This window comes from Musa acuminata, chromosome BXJ2-10, assembly GCF_036884655.1.
Source record: "Musa acuminata AAA Group cultivar baxijiao chromosome BXJ2-10, Cavendish_Baxijiao_AAA, whole genome shotgun sequence".
NCBI classification, from domain to species: Eukaryota; Viridiplantae; Streptophyta; class Magnoliopsida; order Zingiberales; family Musaceae; genus Musa; species Musa acuminata.
Genome location: NC_088347.1, coordinates 30,415,265 through 30,430,675, shown reverse-complemented (window position 1 = coordinate 30,430,675; position 15,411 = coordinate 30,415,265). Strand labels below are relative to the sequence as shown.

Below are 15,411 nucleotides of genomic sequence, written 5' to 3'. Positions count from 1 at the left end.
AGAAGAAGCACATATTGTTTCTTGTAGTCACATATCAGTGCATGTTTGATCCATATTGACAAGTACATTCTGAGGTTGGACAGTGACAATGGTGTTGGTTTTGGGCGTTGATATACATGGCGAATATATCTTGCAAATTGTGGTGGTGCTGTAAACCTTAGATTATTGTACTTGTAATCCATTTTCAGCATCTGAAAAGACAAAATAAATGAATCAAGATGACTTTCACACCCCTTTTTCTTTCCTCTAGGCGAATGTGTCCACAGGTGAACTTTAGCATTTAGTAATTGAGGATTCACCCTTAGTTTTGAATTTTATCTTATCTTATTTTTAAGTGATGAAGCATGTGAATATTTGGCATGTATGATTCACTTGGGAGATCAGCTTCTTTGAAGTGAAGGTATGCGGTTTTCTTTTTTAACTTCTCAAAATAGTGCACTGTATGAGAAGTGAGTCAGAGAACAGAGAGCACTTATTTAGTTATGTAGTGTTTTCAATGATAGATTTAGCTGAAGTTGCTGTTCTGGCTTCCCTTGCTTCACAACCTGTCAATCTATCAATAACATGCTTGGTCAGAGCCCACACTCAGCAATTCATGGAGAATAACTTCTTTTAAACAGCTTCATGATCTTGACTGCAAAACCTGAGCATGGATCAGTTCTTCACATGTGTTGTGCATATAATAAAATTTATATGCAATTCCATTGTGAGTGGTGACCTCCAAATCAATGAAGCTTGTAAGGTGGATTCCATATGCTTGAAATGGGTTTGGAACCATGAACAAGTGAGATTTATCTTTGTCCTCTGTTGGGCTTATTCTATATACTGGGCATAACATCGTGTGTAATGATGCATCATGTTGTCACATTATATTCCAAAATATGCAACCTGATTGCTCTGCCTTTGCTTACTTGATTGACCCTGTGTGACTTGTTGTTGCTCTGATTGAAATATTTGTCATTTAAAGAAAACAGGCAAAAAAGATGGTGGATCACTTTATGGTTACGATGGCATGTTGTTAGGCAAAAATCTGTGGGTTCTTTCTAGTTGCATTAGTAATGTAGTCTTATGAATTTATTTTCAGTTGTTTTGATAAGTTAGATTTGTAAACCATAATATTTTTTATTGTACCAAAAACTCTGGAATAATTTCTGTGATCGCAAACATTGGCCACTTGATAATTGATTAGTTTACTTGCAAGTTAGTGACAATATTTAGTTATCTTCCTACTGCCATGTCTGGAAGGGTTTCTTCTAGGCGTGAGCATGATCAACTGTTTGTGAATCTGATGGTGATAAAAAATATGATGTAATTGAAGAATGACCGAAAATGCCGTATGTTTTGGTATTTTTATCACAGCAAACGCTAATATAGTTTTCTTAAAGCTTTCTTGATGGGCATCCGTTATGACATTGGGTGACAGCAAGCAATCTTTTTAAAATAGCTTGCTTAACTCCTGTACTTAATCGTTATTCTACTTAAATTCCATGGACTTTTTCCTTCTTTGGATGTCTCAATTCTCATTTTTATCCATGTTGTGGAAGACTAAATCTTATTGCATTGCATGACAACTGTAATAGCATGGTGCATCATAGTTTCTTTTGCTGTGGTTCACATGGGGGCATAAGATTGGCTTGCACCTTCTCTAGATGAAGCCAACATGGTCATGTGAACTAAATATTGTCCATCTTCTGTGAAGCTGTCATGTGATTAGCATGAACATGAAGAATTGTGCCCGGCATTGTTCAAAGATTAAGAAACACTTTTAAGGTACCACAGTTAATACCAAAGGCTCTCTCCATCTCCTGATGGACTGTCTCACAACTCTATGATGACTAATCCTGTACTTTTAGTTGGATTCTGTTGCTGGCTCTCAGTAAATTGGTTGCATAGAACCCTTGTGGACATTATCAGTTGTAGCTAAATGATAATATGATGATAGCATGTAGTCAAAAGATGTATATTTTGACTGAAAAAAAAAAAAATCAAATATTAGCTCATTTTCAGATTTGTTATTAAAGGTCTGAAAACTATTAGTACTTTTAGCAAATAATAAGGTCTACAAGTTTGATTATACATTTTAATGAAGTTTATTCGTATTTCTGGTGCTACTAACTCGCTAGCTTTTGCTTTGCTTGCTATCTTTCTCAAGATTTTCATTATTCTATATAATTGTCTGGGACACTCTTTAAATAGCACTTTCCTAACAGACATATTATAGCACAACTATTTTGTGTCATGCTTCAAACTACTGGAAAAAAGTCCTGCAGCTGCTGCAGGAATCATTTGTCCAGTAGATGAGCTTGGTTATGATCAGGATCAAAAGTAATAGTTTATTTAGATAAAAAACAGTATGGCCTTGTGAACTTCTTACTTCTTAGCCTACTGAATTACATTGCCCCACACATCTTTCCATGAATGATGAATATGGCCTCCTAGCATGGAGCTGCACTTTAGGTGTTTTATGGCAGCGCTTAACCCTGATGTTTGGAATTGAATTACAGTATATTATAGTCACTTTATCTTGAGATTCTTCAGATGTTTGTTTGGGGAGGTGATTTACAGTCTGAGCACAATCTATAGTTTGTTGATTGTTTATCAATACTCAGTCACAAGTAATTAGGGTACTATCTTTGCAAGTATGCACATTTTATACGGCTATGGTTGCAGAAGAGTTGCACCTGAACATTACATAATTTACATTGGTGTTAGGATGCTCAGTGGATGATCTGTCCAATCAAAAGATGGCATATCAAATTGGTGAGTCTTTTTCTTCTTCAATATCTGCAATCAGCAGCTAACTTCCAATATATATTGATTAGTGATGTTCATGACTGACATGACGAACATGGTCCAGTGAACAATTTTTCTCACAAATTTTAATTTAGTGCTTCAACTTACACAACTGCTGCATCTGTTTTTGTTTTCTTTTAGCTGCACCCATGGGTTCATCAAACAAGCCATGTTAATGTGGAGAGTTTTTTTAGTCAGACATTGAGCCCTTGTAACAGCTCTTTATATTATTTCTGCAGCACTGATATTTCCTCTGAAAAATGAGAAACAAAAGGAAGTTAATTGCCCAGTCGAGCTTCTCAGATGCTGCAATGTCTTGTTTTCACATGAACAGAGATGCACCAAGAGTAAAGGCATTGTACCAAGAGCAGTCTTGGTTGAAGACACTGATCTCAGACACCCAAGTGGGAAGAAAGGCTCTTGCATGACATGAGCCTTGGGGGTGGAGGAATAAACAATGCTCCTCGGTGTGGCCTCAGATCTAGCAAAAGGAGAAAAGAAAACTAATCAGTTCATGTGATGCAGCTTTGAGCAGGTCGCCTGTGGTACAAAGAGAATCCCTTCATGAGAAAGGCAAAGCTAAAGCAGCAACCTCAGAACAACAGTATGCATATGGCATGAGTTCTTACAATTTTATACTGTTGTCATATTAAATCCTCTTAAGTATGCATCTGACGTTGACAGTGTTGTGTCAACAGTGGATTCTGGAGAGTGGAAGAGCTTCATGGCTTTGTCCGGATCAAGACCTGAGCGTGGAAGATGGAGGTGCTCTCGACCCAAGTTTTAACCTACCGAGTGAGTTTTTCTTGGATCTCTATCTGCTTCCCAACCTGGTTTCTGGTGTTCCTCCGGATCAGACTTGTAAGATTCCCAGGTTGTTCCTGATATGGTCCCATCATCGTTGAGAGCATCATGCATCATGGCATTGCATGCTAGCTCACCTGGTAGGGCCACTTGTGACTCGGTTCCATCTTGGGACACAGGACATCAACGCGGTTACCAGCTAGGTCTGTTGTTGGATTGTTGCACTGCATCACAACTTTCGACATTGGCTGGCCCAGCTGGGCTCCACACCCTGACAGAATCCTATGCCCCAGTGTGAAATCTGTAAGCTGGTTTCTGCCTCCCTCACTCTCCTTCCTTTCTTTATTCTTGTCTTTGGTGAATGATGGTGTTTCATTGATGCATGGGTGTGAGGACTGTGTTGTGCAGAGTTGGAAAGAGATCGGGACCTACAGTTGGAAAGAGCCCCTTCATCGACTGCTTTCTTCTGGGGGTTGGGTGTGGTTTAATGACAGGGAAGGAGAGGTGGGCTACTTCTTCCAAAGCATGCAGGGCTCTCTCTCTCTCTTCTTCTTCTTGCCATCTCTTTCTTTCAGAATAAGCTGCTGAAGTACAATTTTTTTTTGACAGCACCCAGTTCCTTTGGGATCAAAGACTTGTTTTCCAAGGTAAAGGGTTGGTCAAAACCCATTGATGCACTCACTGCATTTAATTCTTGATTAGAATACCATGCATTGAAAACAATCAAGGAAACAGTTTTAGATTCTTCATTCGTAGAAACCTCATGCGCATTATATTTTTCCTCTTTTACATGTTACTAACAAATCCTCTCTTGCTAAGGCCACAAGTGTTGCACAATATCAGGTGTCTTTTGCTGCTGTCTGACTTGTGTTATTGAAACAGTGGGATTAATTGTTCTTCCGGTCAAAACCATTGGTAGCTGTGACCGCAAGGATGAGCTCCTCAAATTTCGTGCTCAGTGGATCATGAATGCCAGCTTCCCATGCATGATGGCCTTTTCTATTCACCTTTTCTGACCTTTTGTAGGGTGAGTGAGACCCTCTACCCTTTTGCCGTATATAGAGGGTGGTGAGGAAGACGACTGAAGGAAGTCGCAACCTTTCTCCATCGTTCATCCATGGGGAAGAGCAGCAGAGTCCTTCGCCCTCCAAACTCCTCCATCGATCCACTCCTTAGGTGCTCCTCCTCCTCGCCCTGTCAAAGTATGGGGAGCGGTGGGAAGAGGCCGTACAAGGGGGTGAGGAGGAGAAGCTGGGGCTCCTGGGTCTCCGAGATCAGAGCGCCGCATCAGAAGACGAGGATATGGCTGGGATCCTACTCCACGCCCGAGGCAGCCGCCAGGGCCTACGACGCCGCCCTCCTCTGCCTCAAGGGCTCCTCCGCCTCCTTCAACTTCCCCGCCTCCCTCCCCAGCCACCTTCCGGCCAGTGCCATGTCTCCCAAGTCCATCCAAAGAGTCGCCGCCGCCGCTGCCGCCGTCGTCGTCACCTCCCCTACGGCTAGCACGACCACCAGCCGGTCACCGTCTCCTCCCCCTCCTCCTTCTCCGTCGCTGGACGCCACCAACGAGGACCACCAGTCCACGATGACGAGCTCGGCCACGTCGACGAGGAGCGGAGAGATAGATGAGCCGTGGATCGATCTCGGAGCCTTCCAGTCGCCACGGTGCATGGATCATATGATCAACCCACTGATCTCCTCTTGGCAGGAGTGCGAGGAGATGGGAGACATAAACCTATGGAGCTTCTTCTAGAAGATTGAGATAGGTTCCTTGCTTGTCTCATCCACTGCAGCTGAGATCAGGGGAAGCTGAGACTCGAGTACGAGCAGCGTGGAGATAAATGCATACGATTGCGTTCCAGTCACAGTAATGTTGTAAGGTAATAAATAAACGGAGTATTAGAGTTATGTACTCAGCATATGGAAATTTTTCTGATGAGACATTTAATTGAACAATAACAGAGTTTGGAGGAATTCTTTATGTACAATGAGACCTGAGTGAGAGAGGTGATAATTTGGAAGCAGTTCTCTTCCTTCTCAAGAACTGGTTTGATGCTATGGATTGGACATAAAAAAGAAGAAGAGGACATAAATGAAAGTTGTGTTGTTTTCTCATATTCTAGATTTAAATAAGCTCCAGTTCTATGCTCTGCATTCATTAGCCACTTGACAAATATTTAGGCGATTAGATTGCAGAGCAGTGTAATATGATGACTTCTGCTTGGCTTACATTCATATTTTGTATATAAACTTGCTACAGTGGGGTTCTGATTAGAGAGAGAGAGAGAGAGAGAGAGAGGACTTCACATGTTAATATGTTGTACAAAGTTTAGTTCCCAACCATTAAACATCAAAGATGATGACCATGTCTAATGCTGTTTGCAGTTGACCAAGTATAATCTTTGTCACACCATGTATCATGAGCTTGATGTGTTCTTGAACAATTTGCACACTTCAACTCTCTCTCTCATCTTTAACTCTTGGCAGTGTGCCTCATGAGCATCACATAAACTCCATTTGCTTGATCATGAAGTTTAGTTTCAGAACAAACATCTAAGTAAATATGCAAAATAGAGACGATCGCTTTCAGCATTGTATCCTATGCACTGAGCCAGCTCAAGAAGACAGCTAAAAAGTGGGTCATCTTCCAACTCAAATATTAAGATAAGGTAAGGAACTGATGGACAAAAACCCTATAAGACTGGATCTTGTCCGAGATGAGATGATAGTAGATAAGCATGATGCTAACAATAAATACAAATATGCAACAGGACTTCGAATATCACATTTTTGTCTATTGTAACAAATATATTTTTCTCTATTTTTTTTATTTATAATCAATAGTAATTGATTCAATTATTTAACTTATGAGAAGAGGCTAGTCTTTATTATATGCTATCATAATTTGGGGATACATAGCACTATTATTTTCTTCTGATGACAGAGATATTTATATATAAATTCTAAGGCTGGATAATCATTTAATAATTTTTAAAATATATTATAAAATATATTGTATAGATAAAATAATTAATCTATTATAAAAATATGATCACACAGGAGTGTAAACCCAAAAAAACATCTTTCAAGAAGTATTCGATTTAACCCAATCAAGTCACTGTTGGGTCCGTCTCTCCCCATCTATCATCGCTACCGTCCACTGATGATTGGGCTTCACCAACGGACGATCAAGACGTAACGAGATGGAGTGCTCTGGATTGGCTGATGCAGCGGGGCCCAAACTCAAACGAGGTGTCGTAACCCGGTCAACTCGGAAGCTTCGCGAGAACGAGGCGCTACAAAAGGGGGCCGCGATCTTTTCGTTTCCTTGAAAGCGGAAGCGAACGGATCGGCGACTTCGGGGAGACGACGACGACGACGGATGGCGTACGTCGAGAATGGTATCGATTCCCTCCCAATTCTTTTGGTCGATTTAATTTGGAGATCGATTCGAACGGTTGATCAGCCATGGGTTAAGCATGAATCTCGATTTCTAGTGTAGAAATTAGGGTTTATTTGTTCTGGATATTGTTTACTTTGGCGACGTATGCTCTATGTGCCCAGATCTCTTGGAGGGTTTCTAGCATCCTGCTTTCGTATTCGTTTGTGCTGGTTCGGGTTAATCTGTATATCTTCCGACTTTTCATGAGCCAGTTTATTGTCGGTGTTTTAGTCGTGATATCGCATTAAATTGTCGTTCGATGTAGGAGTTCATTCTGGTTCAGTTTGTTTATCAGTCTTCTAACAGATCGTGCGTGTATTTTGAGAAATATTGTGCCAATTTTTGTTTATGCTAACGTACTTCCTTGATCATGAGGTGTCCATCTTGCTATTTTCCCCCTATGCAAGATACCGGGTGACGGAGCCACTTTTAGGAAGGAGAAAGGAGGGTTGTGGGGGAGGGGGGGATCATTTGAATCATGAATGTGGCCTTTTTACTAGGGTCAATTAAACGTGAATTGATCCCCTTTTAAATCCACATCATGTTATGTTGTTTCCCAATTTCTGTGGTCATACTCTAACCTTCGAACACAACTTTGAAGAAACATGGAAGGAGGTAATAATTTTATTGATTCAGATTGAAAACCTTCCTCGGATTGCTGAAGTATGATTCTAAGGAAATCAACTTCGATAACATGGTTATTTCAATCCCACATCTAGATTTGTAGTAGTCAGCAGTTTGTTATCATTTAAAGTAGACAACTCAAATTTATATTTAGTGGTTCAGAATTAATTACTTGAAGGTTTTGATGAGAATCCATTATCAATCAGAGTGTACTAGATAGAATTTTGGAGAATTTAGAGCCGAGGAGCTTATTAATTGCTTGAACTGTTCAAATAGCTTTTGTTCTCTGCGGTTCACAGTGCATAACTTGGTGAAGCTGGATATCTCATTTTCTCAGTTCTAGGTCATGCTTGTTTAAACTGTTTTCGACGTTTAATTTTTGGATCATTGTGTTTTGCCTCGTTTTTGTGTCGAATAAGAGCTAGAAGCATAGACCACACCGATGGCTTATCTATTTGCATCTGCACTAGGGCATATATCTATATATGTTTAACTCCAAGGTGTTTATGTCAACATTTACAAATCAATAACTCTTTATTTTTCCTTACTACTTTGTTTCTCTACTTTTAAAGCTGTGATCGGCGAACATGCACTTCATTTAAGCTCATTTTCAAGGTTGCACAAGGCCGAAATGCACATGAGTATTTGGTGGTTTGTGTAAACAGTTTTAATTTGTACAAGTTTTTGGAAAATAAGGAGGGCACACTTGATGTTGTATGTAGTACAATCTTTATAATTTGGAATGTCTGATAACGTTTGACGCTCTGTGTCCTACGATCTTTATTTGAAATGTCTGATGTTCCAAAAGCTTTAGTAGATATGATGTTAGAGGTCGTGATTTAGGATCTCAATGACGGCGAAAGATCCATAAAGTTGACCCCTTTTTGTGTTGTTGTTGTTGTAGGTTGTGATTTAGGCTGCTGCTTATAAGATTGAATAGAAGAATCGTGGATATTGTGTGCCAAAACAAGTTAGGAGATATTGTTACAGACCACAATGTCGTATTAGCTTTTGGGTGTCCATAATTTTGAAACTAATTATTGCTGGATATTGATTGTTGAATGCTTAAATGCTTATGTTTTATGATATCCAACTAAAAATTTCATTGTAGCAGCAGTTGTTGCAGGAACTTGATTGATCTGAGCATGATCCTCGAGCATTTTACCTCTAGCATTTTTTAATTTCTACAGTATATAGAACATTTCACACGGACTTTTGTACTCAGGCAAGCTTCTTTGTTGGAAGTCCATATGGTGACTTTGCCTACTCAACACACCCATTTTCTTCAGTGATTCTTTGAAATATTTGTTTCTGTGTACTGATCACTAAATGCTTATGTATCTTAAATGATGTCTGTTAAAGATTTCCTTTTTGCAGCAATGCTAGGTCGATGTCACAACCTAAAGAGTGTTTGTCCTTAAAATGTGATTTTTTATCAAAGATGTGATCTGTGAGCTATTATACTGCTTACTTCTAATAGTTAACTAGTGCCAACTATATGAACTTTGCGATACATTAAAATAGGTGACTGTGATACATTATTAAGTTTCTATTAATAATTGCATGGAACTTTGAATAATGACTGCAGGTGTTGTGCAGTCAAAGCGGACGATATGGCGGTTGAGTATAATATCTGATTTCTTCTGGGCCATTGTGAACTCTATAGGATTGTTCTTTATAACAATGTTTTCGGTATGCACTTCATGATAACCCTTGGTGTTTTCAAATCGTTAAAGTTGATACAGAATGCTTTGAAATACCTACAATAAATAAATCTTTATACAGATGGAAAAATCGGATCAGTATAAAAAGGGATCGGGCTCGAGCAAGAAATGGGATGGTGGTCCTGGTGGTGGAGGCCCTGGAGGCGGTTCAGGAAGTGGTCCATATGGTGGTGGACCTGGTGGTCGCCGTGGGCCACGGACATTGAGCGATCTTCGGTCTAATGACCATAGTAAGTGGCAACTCACAAATTTTGCTCCTCTTATGATTCTTGTGTTTACAATTCGAAACCATTGTCATGAAAATTTCAGGTTCTTTTCCTGCTTGTGGTTCCTGCTGTGGTGGTGGCTAACCACGATAGGTGCAACTTTGGATCTCAATTGAACAACTTTGTGTTCTTATAGTTGAAGACACTGTTTGAATGGTAACAAGTTCTCATCAACCTAGTCTACAATAAAGAAAAAAACATAGTATGTAAATGTTTTTCTTCCTTAAGATCACTGTTTTAATCACATACTTCCTTTGTTCCCTTGAGATCTAATGTTGATTGCCAGCCATGGATTGCGGTTTAGCTAATTTCGTGTGATATTCTCAGACACTGCAGTTTAGCTGATTTCGTGTCTTCATTCTTAGACCGAAATTTTATTTCTGTGGGTAAACGTTCTCCATAGCAGGGATATGATTCCCTAAATATTAATAGTGAAGGCTTAAGCCACACTTGAGGTACATGGAAGATTGATGAATACTAGAGGTTGCGCCACCTCTTTCGTCTTAGTATTCGTGGCTATTTCTGTTTAAGCTTGCGAAAACGCTATTCACCCCCATTCATCTTTAGTGTGTGCTGGGGATATTAGATTTACGAATATGACCATGACAGGCCATATGAAACATTCAAGGATCAACCGATTCTTGCCTCCATTTCTGTTCGGTATATCGCTGGAACGAGCCCGGCCTGATGCTATGTGGGGCGTTTAATTTGTAGTTGCAATCAATTATTGTTCGGAAATAGTAGGAGGTCGGCAAATTAGCGAACGAGAGTAATAGAAATATGACGTATTATGCCTCGATTATCAATTGTTATCCAAGATCGTTTGCAGAGACCAGAGCTGCCACCGGTTTCGGGATTATTTTGACTCCGACAACTTTTTCTCCGGAAAACGTTTTGCATGGTTGGGGCGGGTTTCGGCGAAATCCTCGACCGTGGACTGGAATCATACAGAGACGAGCGCCGCACGAAGCTCGATGTGCTAACCCGTAAGTGGCGATGCAGCTGAGCCCCCGAACGACTTGGTAGATAAACACGTCAACTGCTGCTGAATCGTGTTTGCTGCCCAAAACCAGACAGCTTCCCCCACCCCGGTTCCCGTCCCTCACTCACAGACTTCCTCCCCTCCCCCTTTTTGTTCGTGTTCTCGCTTCGCTCTCTCTTCTCTCTCTCTCTCTCTCTCTCTCACTCGGCGTCGTCCTACTCGTCTGTACTTCCTCTCCAATCATTTCAGTCCAAGGCAAATGGCCTTCTTCCCTCAGCACCACCACCACCTCCAACAGCCACAGCAACAGCAGCAGGCGATTCCATTCAGGTTCCCGTCCCTCTTTCTTTTTTCCTCACTCCAATTCCAATCCGTCTCATGGATCGACCAAATAGCTGCAGGAATTTCGTGCCTATCGATGGCCAAATCTCCGCCCCGATCGACCTCGCCGCCGCCGCCGCCTTCCCGGATCCTTCCTGTAATCCACCTTCCCCCGCCCGATTTCCAGGTGTTTCTTTTCGATTTGCGTGGTGCTGAAACCCCATCTTTGTTTGGTTTTCGTCGGTAGTCGTTCGTGTCATGGGCCTCACACCCGGCGACGGCGGATCGAGCGGTTGGGAGCCGAGAAGGAAGCGGCTCAAGGAGCAGGACCTCCTGGAGAACTCCCAGATCTCCTCCATCGATTTCCTCCATGCCGGGTCGGTTTCCACTGGGCTGGGACTCTCCTTGGACGACCGGAGGGTTGCGGCTTCACCTGGGGAGTCGCCGCTTGTCCTCCTCCCTACGGTCGGCGAGGACATTGATTGCGAGGTGCAGAGGATGGACGCAGAGATGGATCGGTTCATCAAGCTTGAGGTCTGTGTGTTTTGCTAATCCGTGCTTTAAGTTTAGTTCTGATTTCTAATCTGGTGGTCGATTTCCTTGTGTCATTGTTTCCTCTCCTTGCTTTATTATCTGATTCTCGACTGATACTGATTTACTAGGAAGTTTACTCTTTTATTGGGATTTTGTGCAAGAAACTCAAGATAGTGCCTCTTCCAGCAACCCATCGTCACTTCCCTTCCTAAGCAGGATTTATTACATCGATACTATGGAGAAATGAGAGACTAGAATTAGCACGTTATTTAAGTAATTATGAATTATTTGTTTGATCAACTTAGAAACTCTTACCGTCCCCATTCGAGATTTTGCAACAATTTAGTTTGTAATACACTTCTGAGGAACTATGCCTGTCTGGAAGATATGCTGTGAGCTAATTAATTATATAACTGATTCCAAATGATGACTGCTCAAGGAATCATATCCTACTCAGTGAGTGTCTGATCTCTCACCATCAGAATCGCTTGGCTCTTGAGAACTGGTATGACATAACCTTCTTGATGGCTTAATTCTTGTTTTCCATCTTTTGAAGTACCAAGATATCTCTTCATTGGAAATCACGTAATGCTCCCTGACATCACCAGTATGTGTGTTATATTTAGACTTTTTTAGATGTTAATCCCTTATTTCAGTTTCATTGTCTGTAAGGATAAATTTGTTTCAAAAGTGTGACTATCTTGGAATTTGTTGCTAGAGTCACATGCTATGCCACCTTGATAGTTGAATCACTTGAAAGTTTGGTTCGTAAAAAATCTAAAATTTATGTCTTTGTTCCCCAAAAATCTTATGTTATCGATGTAATTCCTGACCAGCCTTGGTCAGATCAGCTCAGGTCTATGTTTATGCTGACACTGTAGTTGGACGATCTCGAAAATTATGGAGGGGCTAGTTCAGCGAATAATTGGTTCAAACATCACAAGTTTGTCTAGGAGTAATGGTCATAATTGGCGAGGCTTGATCCTTACTAGGCCCATTGCAATTACATGGGCCCACCAATAGGTTCAGTTGCACAATCAACACCTTATGCCATGACAGGTCTCATAATTATTATGAGACCTGTCATTCTCTATGCTTCCGATTTGATAGGAATTAAACCCCATTGGAGGTGACAATGCGCCAAATTCTAGATGAAATCCGAGATTACATATTTCCTAACTGGGTGGCTGGCACTGAATCACATCTAGATCAAGCCAGGAAACCAGATGAAACTTGAGTCTAGACCTGTTTGAGTTTATTTCTTTTCTAAAGAGGCCTGACCTCCTTAAGTAGGGAGTTGACCTATCTCCCAGTGTCCAAATTCTAAAATTTAGGAATTCTGCTTTGCATTTTTGTCATTATTTTCAAAGGTAATTTTGGAAAGCCTATACGGTCGAGTCTAATTGGTTTCCATAATCCTTAATATGGGTATAATACATGTCAGACTAATTAATTATCTGTGTAGAATTTATTTTAGAGAGTTCTATAGTCCCTTCAATTTCAATGATTGTGAGCAACCTACTTTGTCCTACGTTGTTTAGAAATAAAAGAGGGTGAAGAGAGCCTATAATAAAATTCATTATGAACCTCTTAATTTAGCACAATTGAGATTATCGTTATTATCCTTTTTAGATCTTCTCTCTTTCTCTCTGTTATCTCTTTTCTTCTCATTGTTTACCTGTTTTCTTTCTTTACTTTTGTTTCTCTCTCTCTCTCTCTTTTTTTTTTTTTTTCCTCTCCATGATGAAAAAGTCTTTAGTTCCTTTCTCTAGTGCTTCGTGATGCTGAAGGAAAAGCATGCAAACACCAAGAACATCTAAACAACAAAATGTATTCTAGGGTTTGGATCGCAGTTGGTCTTGTATCTTCATATGGACAGAGATAGCAAAGTTCGAGTTGATGTCTCGTGTGTTGAGTTCTAACCTCAAATAAGCACCAACACACCATCTTCTTCAGTAAAACGTTAAAACTTTTGGCTTCATATCTTCATATGGCCAGACATAGCAAAGTTCGAGTTGATGTTTCATGTGTTGAGTTCTAACCTCAGATAAGTGCCGACACACCATCTTCTTCAGGAAGGAGTTAAACTTTTGTCTTCTGTAAGTGCAAGATGATTTTGGAATTCTAGTTGCCAAAAGAATAGGAACTTTATGGCCCATGTGGATAAACTTAATTAAAGATTCTGTTTTCTATGGGATGTTTGAATTTTTATTCATTCCATTTATTCATCTCTTATATTGATGTTCTGAAGAATCTCCATAAGATATGAAATTATTTTTTTGAGGCATTTTCATTTGTACAGTGAGAATTAGTTATAGTGTATGCATTTATATTTTCATATTGTTTCTGTGCATATGATTTAGATTTTTTTTTTTTGTGGTCATTACTCATCTCTAAGAGAAATTCGGGGCTAGGACAAGCACCCGTTGAACCATGCACTAGATTTTTTTTTTTTAATTTGAAATATCGACTGACTTTGCTCTATGAACAATGCACTTATAAGGATTACTTGCATACTCCTCAAATCACATAGGGTGAGCGTATGAGGAAATCAATATTGGAGAAGGTTCAGATGAAACAGTTCCAAACATTAGCTTCTGTAGAGGAGAAAATCTTCAGAAAGATACGAGAGAAAGAATCAGAAGTTGAGGGCATAAATAAGAAGAACCTGGAACTTGAGGAACAAATGAAACAGTTAGCCATGGAAGTGAGTACATGGCAGCAACGGGCAAAGTACAATGAGAGCATGATTAATTCCCTCAAGTACAATCTTGAACAACTCTATGCTCAGAGCAAGGACAACAAAGAAGGGTGTGGTGATAACGGGGTAGATGACACTGCCTCTTGCTGCAACGGGGACACTGATTTACAGCTTACGTTCAAGCAGAATAAGGATATCGAGTCCATGGCTTGTAAGGTTTGCAGGGTGAACGAGACTTGCATGCTTTTGCTGCCCTGCCGACATCTATGCCTGTGCAAAGAGTGCGAGAGCAAGCTTAGTTTCTGCCCATTGTGTCACTCCTCGAAGTTCATTGGCATGGAGATTTATATGCCATGAAACTTGTTGCCCTAAAGATGTCATGCACCATGTCTTGTCTAGTTATCGTGGCCTACTTGTGATATCTTCTACACTGCATAAACTAAAAGGGTTTAATATGTCGTAGATTTACGATCTGTAGTATGGATTCTGCTTAATGTTTTATTGGGCTTTATATGTACCATTAGAGTTGGATGGTTTCTCGATGTTAATCTTCTTGCAGAAACTAATATTCTTCTGGATTTAACCGTGGTCTTTGATTTGCAAGCAATCGTATCCTCTTCTGCAGCTTTTTTTTTTTTGTGTGGCTATCTTTTAACATAATTGATATATTTATTTCAGGTTTTCGATAGTTGTAATTCCAGTCTTTCTGTTCGTAGGGAAAGAATTTTGCTCAGCCCTGCACTCCTTGTCTTTTCTTTGTGAAATTACGCCAAACAATTTTATTTTTGTTGCAAAACCTGATTCATTATTTAAAGAGGATTTTTGAGTATTTATTGATGGGAATAATTTGAGAAGGAAATCTATTCACATATGCCTAGTTGAGATATCTGGAATCATATCAATTTCTTTTCTCTCATTTTCATTTGGAAAAGGATGCTTGGAGTTTTTTTTATCATTGAATATCTAAAGTGTCCAATGATGTATATTATAACTAGTCACTAGTCATATGATATATTCACATGTCCCACATCATAGGGATTGTAATATTGTAATGTAGGCTCATGTTGGTGGTCATGATTTAGATTGATTTTATTATTATTATTATTATTATTATTATTATTATTATTATTATTTAGATTGAGTTATAGTGAGAGGTTTTAGTAGAAAAGGGCTACATGAGTTATCATTAAGTTATTATTATTATTTAGGTTTTAGATTCT

At 39.9% G+C, this 15,411-nt stretch overlaps 3 protein-coding genes across 7 annotated transcripts; all 3 read left to right on the top strand.

Annotated features, from left to right (window-relative positions):
- The first annotated feature begins 3,063 nt into the window (after positions 1–3,063).
- Positions 3,064–5,585, top strand: LOC103968688 (ethylene-responsive transcription factor ERF014). Of its 4 annotated transcripts, none has more exons than XM_065129486.1 (5): positions 3,066–3,397; positions 3,492–3,588; positions 3,777–3,900; positions 4,006–4,101; positions 4,207–5,585. In XM_065129486.1, the coding sequence occupies exon 5, from the start codon at positions 4,715–4,717 to the stop codon at positions 5,348–5,350; it is 636 nt and encodes a 211-aa protein (XP_064985558.1). In that variant the 5' UTR covers positions 3,066–3,397; positions 3,492–3,588; positions 3,777–3,900; positions 4,006–4,101; positions 4,207–4,714; the 3' UTR covers positions 5,351–5,585. The 4 variants fall into 4 exon arrangements, with proteins under 4 accessions (XP_064985556.1, XP_064985558.1, XP_009380259.2 ...); XM_009381984.3 differs by having other exon boundaries at positions 3,777–4,101; positions 4,207–4,244; positions 4,480–5,585; XM_065129485.1 differs by having other exon boundaries at positions 3,777–4,101.
- A 1,274-nt stretch (positions 5,586–6,859) lies between these two features.
- Positions 6,860–9,956, top strand: LOC103968687 (uncharacterized). The gene is made up of 4 exons (XM_009381983.3): positions 6,860–6,998; positions 9,252–9,355; positions 9,449–9,617; positions 9,697–9,956. The coding sequence occupies exons 1-4, from the start codon at positions 6,980–6,982 to the stop codon at positions 9,735–9,737; spliced, it is 333 nt and encodes a 110-aa protein (XP_009380258.2). The 5' UTR covers positions 6,860–6,979; the 3' UTR covers positions 9,738–9,956.
- A 144-nt stretch (positions 9,957–10,100) lies between these two features.
- LOC135625070 (probable BOI-related E3 ubiquitin-protein ligase 3) lies at positions 10,101–14,733 on the top strand. Of its 2 annotated transcripts, none has more exons than XM_065129369.1 (4): positions 10,101–10,965; positions 11,037–11,113; positions 11,204–11,490; positions 14,024–14,733. In XM_065129369.1, the coding sequence occupies exons 1-4, from the start codon at positions 10,895–10,897 to the stop codon at positions 14,546–14,548; spliced, it is 960 nt and encodes a 319-aa protein (XP_064985441.1). In that variant the 5' UTR covers positions 10,101–10,894; the 3' UTR covers positions 14,549–14,733. The 2 variants fall into 2 exon arrangements, with proteins under 2 accessions (XP_064985441.1, XP_064985440.1); XM_065129368.1 differs by having other exon boundaries at positions 11,031–11,113.
- Positions 14,734–15,411: the final 678 nt, after the last annotated feature.

Bases quoted from the DNA above. Each gene is read 5' to 3' on its own strand.
- LOC135625070 (XM_065129368.1), top strand. From the start codon at position 10,895: ATGGCCTTCTTCCCTCAGCACCACCACCACCTCCAACAGCCACAGCAA. The intron at 10,966-11,030 runs GTTCCCGTCCCT...TCGACCAAATAG, and splicing joins CAGCAGGCGATTCCATTCAG to CTGCAGGAATTTCGTGCCTA. The intron at 11,491-14,023 runs GTCTGTGTGTTT...CAAATCACATAG, and splicing joins ATCGGTTCATCAAGCTTGAG to GGTGAGCGTATGAGGAAATC.
- LOC103968688 (XM_065129484.1), top strand. From the start codon at position 4,715: ATGGGGAAGAGCAGCAGAGTCCTTCGCCCTCCAAACTCCTCCATCGAT.
- LOC103968687 (XM_009381983.3), top strand. The intron at 9,356-9,448 runs GTATGCACTTCA...ATCTTTATACAG, and splicing joins TCTTTATAACAATGTTTTCG to ATGGAAAAATCGGATCAGTA. The intron at 9,618-9,696 runs GTAAGTGGCAAC...TGAAAATTTCAG, and splicing joins TCTTCGGTCTAATGACCATA to GTTCTTTTCCTGCTTGTGGT.